The sequence below is a fragment of the Balaenoptera acutorostrata genome, chromosome 16, assembly GCF_949987535.1.
Source record: "Balaenoptera acutorostrata chromosome 16, mBalAcu1.1, whole genome shotgun sequence".
In the NCBI taxonomy this organism is placed as follows: Eukaryota; Metazoa; Chordata; class Mammalia; order Artiodactyla; family Balaenopteridae; genus Balaenoptera; species Balaenoptera acutorostrata.
The window spans coordinates 85,227,119-85,238,039 of record NC_080079.1 but is presented as its reverse complement, the minus strand read 5'-3'; the positions used below and the strand labels follow the sequence as shown (position 1 = coordinate 85,238,039).

Here is a 10,921-nt window from a genome sequence, read left to right as displayed (position 1 = left end):
AAAATGCTTTTTCTCTCTCTCTTTTTTAAGGACTGCAGCATTCAAGAAAAAATAGATTTAGAAATTCGAATACGAGAAGGGGTATGGAAACTCCTTTCTCTGAGCACTCAGAAAGACCAGATTTTGCATGCAGTTAAGAATCTCATGGTGTGCAATGCTCGAATAATGGCTTACACAGTGGAGCTGCAGAAATTAGAAGAGCAGATTGCAAATCAAACTGGAAGATGGTTAGTGACATTGTTTACCTATGGCTTTTAATGTACTTAAATATTTGCATTAAAAACACCATATAATTTAATCTTAAATTTAAGCTGAAATGTCAAATCACCAAAGCTTGTAAAAAATACACTGAAGTAGCCTCTGATATCATAAACATTTTGACAGTAGGGCTCAGAGTAAACTTACTATTAAGGCAGTTTACTATTAAACTTACTATTAAGGCCAGTTTTGTTGTGTTCAGTACTTCCAGATTGTAAAATGAAGTGGTTAAGAAGCAAGGAGTGAGGAAATATTTTAAGAAGAAGGACCAAGACTGATATCTGAGTGTATAGAAATGTAAATTAAAAAAAAAAAAACTAATTGCTTACAAATAAACTGATAAAAAGGTACTAGCTGAGAGTAATGGAAACTTAGAAATTGAAATGAGTGGGCAGCAAAATTAAAGATATAAATGGAATTAAAGCTATGAATGGGATTAAAGCTATGAATAGAATTAAAGATATGAATGGAAGGGAACTTAAAAATCTGCTAACACATTCCTTTCATATGTTGAGTGTAAGTTCCAGAGAGGCAAGTGACTTACTCAAGGACACTTGAGTGACACTAGTGACGCTAGAACACTAGCGAGTGTTCTAACTAGTGACAGAAGCTAATGAGAGGTTACTTACCATTTGCTAAGTAACTTCTGGTCCTTGTTCTCTCTGTCACTACATGCTGCCTTTTTGGATCAGGTCTAGATTTTGTGTATGAAATTTACATCCTATCCTATTTACAATGCCAAGTCTTATTTGAACCTTAGGATTGACTCAATTTAGTGGCTAGATATTGGTTTCCTTTTTAATATAAATGGTTTCACATTATCCATTGTTGATCAGTCTTAAAGCTGTAACACTAATTAAAAGTTTCTTTTTAGACATTAGTGGCCATTGATTGGGCTGTTCATGGTACGCCTCCATGAAATTCTTGAAAAGTAAGGTAAAAACACAGGTCAGAGAAAGAGATTTTTGTAAAAATAGAATATTGATGAAATTGTATAATAAACACTTATGTGTGAAGTGGCTCATATTTATTAGCTTTATTCCCTTGGGATAGCTATTTAATCTCTGTGCCTTATTTCCTTCATTACAGTTGACATAATAATATTTACATTTTGAAAATTAAGATGATATATATTAAAAACCTAATAATACCTTTTATGTAATTAGTACTCAATGTATGTCAAACAATTTTCACTATTATTTATCCCTGGCATTATAAAATGAAATTATTCCAGTATCATAATCCAAGAAAATATTTTTCAGATACACATACACTGGATTAAGTCAGTGCTTCACCAACTGTGTCAAATATGTTACTTAGAGTAGATGATTTTGTATCACAAGATATGCAAAGCCGAAGAATAAATATGGCATATCTTTTTATAGCATGAATTTTTAAGATAAAGCATGAGAAATTTAGAATTGTGGCATGGTTTTGGATTATGCTACTCATCAGGATACATGTTCCTTCTCCCCAGCCTTTATAACAATATTTTGTCTAGGGGTGAGACTGTTTAAGTGGAAGAGTTTGAGAAGCACTGGTTTAAGTACAGTGTGGGACTAAACACTCAATATTATATCATTTCTCACAGTTATATGGAATGTTCCTCTGGGAATCATGTCTACCCTTCATATTCATGTTCTTTAAGTATTTATAATGAATTGTGAACTGGCCATTTTCTTTAACAACTTTCCTGCAACTTTCCTGAAGTTGCTGATTTGGAAAAATGTTAAATAAGCTTAATTCCTGTTGGATTTATATAACAAAGATAAGAAAAAATATCTGGGACTCTCAACTGAAGATGTGTACAATTTTCAGTTTCTTTACTGATTATCCTTGATAGATGAAAATAGCTTTGACACTATATTTGTTTTATATTTGAACATTTATATTTGTTCATCACTCATTGCCTCCATTAATTATTGAATTATTTCTTTAAAAAAATCTGAATATTGTATATGAATTATTTTGTTTACAACTTCATTTTGTTATGTGCAGATATAACCTGAGGTTACTGATCAAACGTACCTGGAAATTACAGTACTTTCCTTCTTACTACATAAAAATGATCTAAAGATAAAAGAGAATCCCATGATAGTTTTTTTAGTTCCTTGAAGAAAGTTAGGTAAATTATGCCATTTGATTAGTCAATCCAATATTTATTGAATATCTACTACTTGTAGAACACTTATTTAGTATTGTGCTACTGTATCCAAATTCAAAGAACAGAATTTGTCAAAATGTGAGTATATTTGTATATTCAGCAGTCAAATACCTTACCTTTAGAGACTCAGTAGTCTGTTCCTTAGCTTGGTTTTGATGGTCTTTAAGATAGAAAAGTGCTCCATTTTTACTTTGCTACCAGAATTAAAATAGCATTTTAACGAGTCTACTGCCTACCACTAGTCTACCTTCTCTAAAATTTTATGATAAAATGTAAAAAAAATTAATACAGACAATACATCTAGACTCTTTCAAAGAAGAATCAAATCAGTATGAAATGGCAGAGTCGAGGAAGGTCTAATGGAAGAATTGGGTCTGAATCTTCCAGATCAGAAAGGATGGGTAGAGTTTGGTTTGTTGAGTAGAAAGAAAGCAGATTAAAAGTCAGAAAAATAGCAAAATAAAAGCTTAGGGTGAAAAATGAGCATGAATTCAAGAACATTGAAGAGATGTTTGGTTGAGGCTGAAGATCAAGCCAAAGTTGAAAAGGAAGTGGGGAGCAAAATTCAAGAAAGTTTACAATGACATCAGGTTAACTGGTATTAGCTGACAGCCTTTCCAGGTGCCAGATACTGTGCTAGGGTTTCACAAATACCACATCACAAACTGAGAGAGGTACAAACCTCTTTATTAAAGATTTGGGAACAGGAACTTAGAAAATATTAGATAACTGTTTCAAAGGGCACCCAGTGACTCTATGGCTAGGATGTGAACCCAAATGACTTAAAAGCCTGAGCCTCACTTAACCCTCCCCAAAGAAGCCCATGTACTTTGTACTACCCCAGGCTGCCCTGGTAAGTTGTTATAGGGCTTTACATTTATTTCATTGTTTATCTTTTACCATTTTATTTTCAGTAAGAAAGAGGCATGATAAAATGGGTGTTTAGGAAGGTTATCTGGCAGTAGAGTATTGAAAAGGATGGTGAGACAAAATAATTGAAATAATAAATTTTTAAGGAAAATATTTAAGAACAGGCAGATAGAGAAGTGATCAAATAAGTAACTTTTGATGAGATAAATGAGATAAAAACTAGTGCATGAGTTTTGGGTTTTTCTAATAGATATTTACTCAAGGTCCTCTTGATACAGTAACAACCATTCTGCAAACAGTTTCACTTATTTCTCAATTTATTAGGAGTTTATTAAAGTAAGCAAATAGTCTTACTTCATTTTACAGCCTGTTTAAACTGGGGTTCCAGGAAAGAGTTAAGCCCTAATGCCCCAAGACATGCATTGTATACAATGACTTAACTTCCGTGTATTTAGAATAGTGCTAGTTTGGTACCATTCTTGGGAGAATTGAGAAAATAATCATTCTCTGGTTTAGTTGAGGAACCCCATTTGAGAAATCAGTGATATAGTCATATCATTTATTCTTTTTGTAACCACCTATCTGAGAATATTGGTAATTGGTTAAATGTTCCATTACCATAATGTTCTAATAATGTAACAGAAGCTTTGTTCTCCTTAAATGTATGTAATTATGAAACACCTTCTGGTATACTATCTATTTTTTACATCTAAATATGTGAAAGATACCCAGGTTTGTGTAAAATTCATAATAGAGTTGTGTAAAATTCATAATTATGAAACACCTTCTGGTATACTATTTTTTACATCTAAATATGCGAAAGATACCCAGGTTTGTGTAAAATTCATAATAGAGTCAGGGTGACTCAAAAAAAAAGTGGAATATGGAAAGTTTTCTGGGTTGAGTAGACAGCTAGTGAGGGTACGGAGTGGAGCACGGACAGCTTACTGCCTTATTAGTTCAAAGGGTAGGATTGCTTGGTTACAGCAGTCTGTCAGTATGCTAGTCTTCTAACTGGTAAACGAGACTATCTCCCTACCTTTTTCCTGCATGTTATAGCCATATATACCTACTTAAAAGACTTGCTTATATTGGTCCACTTCTTAAAAAACAGCTAATGGTTTCTGTTTACTAAAATTCCTTAGGTAGGCATCGCATTCCAGGATCTTCGTGGTCTGATCTCAAACTACTTTCATAGTAGTTTACAAATTAGTTCTTAACTTTCTACTTTACAGATTTATTTCAGCCAAATGCTTGATCTGTATCCCCAGAACAGTTCTTGAATTTTTCTGTCTCCAGTGCTTTTGCTTATACTGAAGTGCCCTATCTTCCATCCCCATTTCATAAGACCTCTTTTGTTCTGCAATACCCTACTTGCATCATCAAAGTTTCCTTTGAAATTGTATTCAGAAAAAGATCATTTCTTCCTTTATGCTCATAGTAAAGACTCAGAAAATGATTATTTGCCTCCTTTTAGTTCTAGTAGCATTTGAACCATGAATATCTCACTGTAGTATACTATATTCTAATATTCTATATTCCATTTATGAACATGTATTATCAATTAAATTATAAACTTTTAGGGGCAGGGACAATATTGGTTCTTACTTATTAGATGAAGAAATAGAGATGATATCACCACTCATTTCATAGGGTTATTTTTGAGGATTTAGTGCCTGGAGCTTGGAGGCAACTCAACTAATGCTGATTCTTTTCTCTTTCTTCTTTGTCTCCCCAGAACACCTAACAGTGCTGTATAACTATTTAAGAACAATTTAACTTGTGCTTCATAACGTTTTGCCTCATCCTCCCTTCCATGTGTATGATGAGCAAATAGGGCTTATAATTTAATAACAGTTAATTATATGGCAGTTACTCATTTTTCTTCTTGTTACTTTCTTCCATGTTCTTAGGTTCTTCCTGTTTTTGTTGGCCTCTGTGCTTGACATGTTCCAGATTATCATTTATTATTCTCTACTTCGTTCACTTTTTTAAAACCAACTTTTTATTATGAAATTTCATATGTAAAAAGTTTAAGAATAGTATAGACATCATGTATATTCTCCACCTGGAAGGACCAGTTAATAGTTTGCCATATATGTTCATCCACTCTCCTTCTCTATCTTGGTACTCATGCACACAGACACATGCTCACACACATATGCATGCATGCATGTACACACATACACATTTTTCTTTCTCTGTGTTGAACCATTTGAAAATAAGTTGCAGACAACATGGGATGTATATCTCAGTAGTTCAGCGTATATCTTCTAAAAACAAGAACATTCTCCTACATAACCAAAATATGATTATCATATATAAAATATTGACAGTAACTCCATAATAGTCCACTAATATTCAGTCCATATTCAATTTTACCTAGTTGTCAAAAGAAAATTCTTTATAGTTGCTTTTCCAAAACCAGAATTCAGTCAAGATTCATTTGTTATGTTTCTTTAGTTTCTTTAATCATTTTACCTTTTTCTAAAAACTCCTTGCCATTGATGCTTTGAAGAGTCTAGACTTTAAAAAATATCCTTTAAAAATATTCTGCACTGTATATTTGTCTATTTAGGGGAGGGAAGAATTTCTGCTCTACCCCTCTTGGTTCTTTTGACTGGTCTAATAATTAAATAGATACAAGACAGATTAATAGGAGAAAAACAAACAAATTTAATTTCGTACATATGGTGGTCCCATAGGTATAAGACTCAAGAGGTGACCAAAGCATGTTGTTTATACACCTTCTTAGACAAAGAGTAAATTATTTGTGAAGATTTGACAAAACAGAAGGGTTTGGGCTTGGAGTAGTAAATTAATGAAGAAGTAATGAAGTTTGTTTATACAGCTTCCTCTGCCCCAAACTCTGTATCTCTGGTAATAAGGATGCCCTCCATCCTCCAGCATAGGGAGGATATCTTCCCATGGGAGCTTTGTTTCCTGCTTTCAGGGGAACAAAGGAGGGTTAGGGTGTTCTTCTTGCATGGGCTGTTTCTCAAGTGACTTTATTTCATTTTATTTTTAATAAATTTATTTATTTATTTATTTATGGCCTCATTGGGTCTTTGTTGCTGCACATGGGCTTTCTCTAGTTGCGGCGAGCAGGGGCTATTCTTCATTGTGGTGCACAGGCTTCTCATTGCGGTGGCTTCTCTTGTTGTGGAGCACAGGCTGCAGGCACATGGGCTTCAGTAGTTGTGGCACACGGGCTCAGTAGTTGTGGCTCACGGGCTTAGTTGCACCGTGGCATGTGGGATCTTTCCGGACCAGGGCTCGAACCCGTGTCCCCTGCATTGGCAGGCGGATTCTTAACCACTGCACCACCAGGGAAGTCTTCTCAAGTGACTTTAATTCAAAATAGTCAACATTCCACTTTGGCATATTTTGGGGTGGCCTCCCATAAGCCCCATCATCTAATTGTTTCTTTTGGTATTACTGAACCTTTTCTCATATTCCCTGTTTTTGCTGTAACTGGAAGTTGGATCAGACTTAATCAGACTCAGGTTAAACATTTTTTTGCAAGAATTTTTCTTGGTTAGGTTGGGTACTGTATACGCTGCCAATGTGGTACGATGTGATATTTGTTTTTACCGCTCTAAATGATGCTGAGTTTGATCCCTTGGTTTAGATGGCAATTGCCACATTTCTCCTCTGTGATATAATGGTTTTCCCTTTGCAATTCATAAGTAACCTTTGGGCTATTATACTGGGGCTGGGAGGATACTCTGTTATCCAACAAGCTTTCACTTAATGATTGTATCCATTTATGATCCTTGCCTAAATTATTAGGGCTTTACAAGACAGTGATTATCTAATTCTATTATTTTTTCTATACTTTTTAGCTAATATTCTTCTGTAAGGAAGGCCATTCCCCTTCTTTCTCTCTCCATAGGTTTGTGGATTTTTATTTATTCAATGTGTTATCATTTATAGTCATTAATCTTTTTGATAGATTAAATTTTCCCAATTGTGTTCAATGGAAGTTCCATCAAACTGGCTTCTTTTTTCTTTTGACCTGCTTCTATATAAGTCTTTAAGAACTTTCTTACTTTCTGGCACAAAAAGATGACCCAGGCTTGCCTTGTATTTTCTGTGCTTTAGACCTAGAGTCAGCCATTTCTCTAATGACTCCTGATTCCCTTTAATGGTGAATAGTACTTTGAAACCAAGATGTGGGCACTAGGTGTGCTCATTGCTATTGGGGATCACTTCTTTTAGGCCTTGAAAAGGACATAGCTATGGGAAAGACTTTTTTAAAAATCATGAGTTTATATTGATATTTATAGGCTTTGTTTTCTTGAATTACTTTATATTTGTATCTCTTTTTCTTATGCTGAAAATCTTAATTGCTAACCAACAGTAATATATTTCCTTGTTTTATATGTTTCTTATTTGTTTTATACTATGATTATATAAAATAGTTTCATAATTATAGTACCAATATGATTGCTGACATAAGCCTACCTGGGCAAGTTCAAGATGTCCTTGTAGTTCTTTTCCAACGTACAGAAGTTATGAAAACTTTGCAATATACAGAAAAGTTGAAAGAATTGTACAGTGAAGACTGATATATCCATCACCTAGACTCTGCAATTAATATTTTACTATATTTACTTTATCCTATATCTATCCTTTTATTTATCTGTCAATTCATCTTATTTTTTATGATGCAGTTCAAAGAAAGTTCCTTTTTGTGAGTGTGTATGTGTGTATACATACAAATATACATACATTCTTGTGGATAAAGGGTTAGGAGACTATGTTTAAAAGTTACTTAAGGGCTTCCCTGGTGGCGCAGTGGTTGAGAGTCCGCCTGCCAATGCAGGGGACACGGGTTCGAGCCCTGGTCTGGGAGGATCCCACATGCCGCGGAGCAACTAGGCCCGTGAGCCACAATTACTGAGCCTGCGCATCTGGAGCCTGTGCTCCGCAACAAGAGAGGCCACGATAGAGAGAGGCCCGCGCACCGCGATGAAGAGTGGCCCCCGCTTGCCACAACTAGAGAAAGCCCTCGCACAGAAACGAAGACCCAACACAGCCATAAATAAATAAATAAATAAATATTTAAAAAAAAAAAAAAAAAGTTACTTAAAATGATCTTTTTCTCTCTGTATGGTTATGTTATCAGTTTCATAAACAGTTATTTGTAACTTGTGTCAGTTTGGGGTTGCCTTTTTTTCCCTCTTTGAATAAATCATGCTTTCTGGATATGTTGTATTTCTTTTTCCCCAAAGCTGGATTAGTAGGACCTGCCTCTGTCCCCACTTCAAGAGGCAACCACTGTTCTGCTTTTTTTCCCCCCACCATATGTTTTGCCTGTTCTAGAACTTAATACAAATGGAATTGTCCAGTGTGTACCCTATCCTTTTCATCAGCATAATACTTTTGAGATTCTTCAGGTAGCTAGCATGTATCAGTGATTTGTTCCTCTTCATTGATAAGTAGTATTTCACTGTATGAATATTACCATGGTGCCACTTCTTTCCTTTGGGGTTGACTTTTCTCTAATTTCTTCCTGGTTTTGGTTGCTTGCCAGTCCCTTCAGGTAGTTGTTTTTTAATAGTTTTTCCATATTTTATATTGTTTCCTATGGGAGAATTTCTCTGATATGAGCTATTCCAGCATTACCAGAAGATAAATTCATTTTGTTGCATCTTGAGCAAATAAATTTTTAGTTTTTTCTACTTTATGAAATATTTTGAAATTTTCTTTCTGACTTAATATGGTCAATTTTCATGACTGTCATGGGCTTTTGAAGTTATATTTCTTTTTTCAGAGTATGAAGTTCGATATGTATATATATATTTATATATATGCAAAAGATCTATGTTATTGATTATGTTTTTATTTTTTGACCACTTGAACTATCTTGGACTGAAAGAGATAGGTTATGATTTTTGTTATTCAGGTTTTGCTGTCTTACCCTTGTATATCCTGTACTTAATGTTTTATGAAACATTTGGTACTTTAGTTCTTGTTATATATTTATTGCCAATTGTAGCCTTCAGCATTATAAAAGTGTCCTTTTGTTGTTGTTGTCCTATAATGCTTTTGGATCTGAGCTCTACAGTTTCCTGATAACAAGATCATATACCCTGATTTCTTATTGTTTGCATTTGTTTGGCATATCTTTGCCCATCTCTTTAGTTTATTAACCTTTATGAATTGTTTGGTTGAAGGTGTGTTTCTTGTATTCATCCCAGAGTTGGGTTTTACATTATGAGCCTATCTGAAAATCCTTTTACTGGAGGAGTTAAGCATACTTACTTATATATTACTGATATATTTGGTTTCAGCTTTGTCATATGTTCTTTTATGTTATGTTAACTTACGTGTATTATAATTATAGCTTGTCTTTTACCATGTGGTCTGTTTTCTTTTTTTTTCCTTTTTTTAAAATATTAATTAATTAATTTATTTTTGGCTGCGTTGGGTCTTCGTTGCTGTGTGCGGGCTTTCTGTAGTTGCGGCGAGCGGGGATACTCTTTGTTGCAGTGCGTGGGCTTCTCATTGTGGTGGCTTCTCTTGTTGTGGAGCATGGGCTCTATCTAGGCGCATGGGCTTCAGTAGGTGTGGCTCGCAGGCTCTAGAGCGCAGGCTCAGGAGCTGTGACGCATGGGCTTAGTTGCTCCGTGGCGTGTGGGATCTTCCCGGACCAGGGCTGAAACCTGTGTCCCCTGCATTGGCAGGCGGATTCTTAATCACTGCGCCACCAGGGAAGCCCGGTCTGTTTTCTTTATTTAATTTAAGAAGAGTTTTATTGGTCATAGAAGTTACTAGAACTTTATATTTAAAAACTATATACTGATAACTTTATAATGACCTTAGTTCTTTTTTTCTTAGGCTTCTCCTATTTTGTTTTTCTGCTTTAAATGATATCATTTTGTTTCCACTTACTATTTTCTGTGTAAAAATCAATGAACTTATTCTATTTTCCCATTTCTTCCTTCTCTACCTTTCTATCTTTTTTTTTTTAGGGTGTATTTCTCCTTTGGTAGGTGGATAGTGTTTACATGCTAATCTTGTACTTGTAACTTCACCTTTGTTTTAGTCTGTGATCTGCAATTAAATATATATAATGTTCACTACCTGTCCTTTTGTTGTACTTTCCAAAATTATCTCTTGTTTAGAGGAAACTCATGGGCTAGTAGATTCCACAATCTGAGTACAGTTTTCTTCACATTCTTGCATGTTTAAAGTGCTTTTCTTTAGTGTTGGTACCTAAAGTGCAGCTTGGCTGGATACAAAATCCTTGGCCAACACTTTCTTTCCTTGAGCTTCTTGAATACCTTGCTCCATTGTTGTCGTGTTATCAACAAATCTAATGTCTAATTTTTTTTTCCTTTGTGGACTGATTTTTTTCCTTTGTAAATGACTTGGTCTTTTTTATCTGGAAGCTGAAAGATGTTTTCTTTATCTTAAAGGCTGGTAATTTTACTGGAATGTGACTACGGCTGAGCATTTTAGCTCATTTAGTGCCTTTTAAATATGTAGATTCTGTTCTTTTATTTTCAGGTTTTTCCTGGAGTTAAAGCCTCCAGAAAAAAAGCATTAATTCTATCCCTATCTCATTATTTTATTTTCCTTATTTAAGGACTCCAGTTGCACACAAGTTGGATCTTCTTT

General features: G+C 34.6%; 1 protein-coding gene across 7 annotated transcripts in view; it reads left to right on the top strand.

Moving 5' to 3' along the window:
• RTKN2 (rhotekin 2) overlaps positions 1-10,921 on the top strand; it is a 127,562-nt gene that overhangs the window by 7,445 nt on the left and 109,196 nt on the right. For 4 of the 7 annotated variants that reach the window (XR_009005592.1, XR_450063.2, XM_007170844.2 and 1 more), the window contains exon 2: positions 31-227. The exons of 2 other annotated variants lie outside the window; for them this stretch is intronic. Coding sequence is in view for 2 of the 5 variants with exons in the window: in XM_007170844.2 (XP_007170906.2) it covers positions 31-227 (197 nt within the window). In the remaining 3 variants the exon portion in view is untranslated. Of the gene's footprint in view, positions 1-30; positions 228-10,921 lie in introns of those variants that run through there. One more of the 7 variants, XM_057530399.1, reaches the window with a different exon arrangement.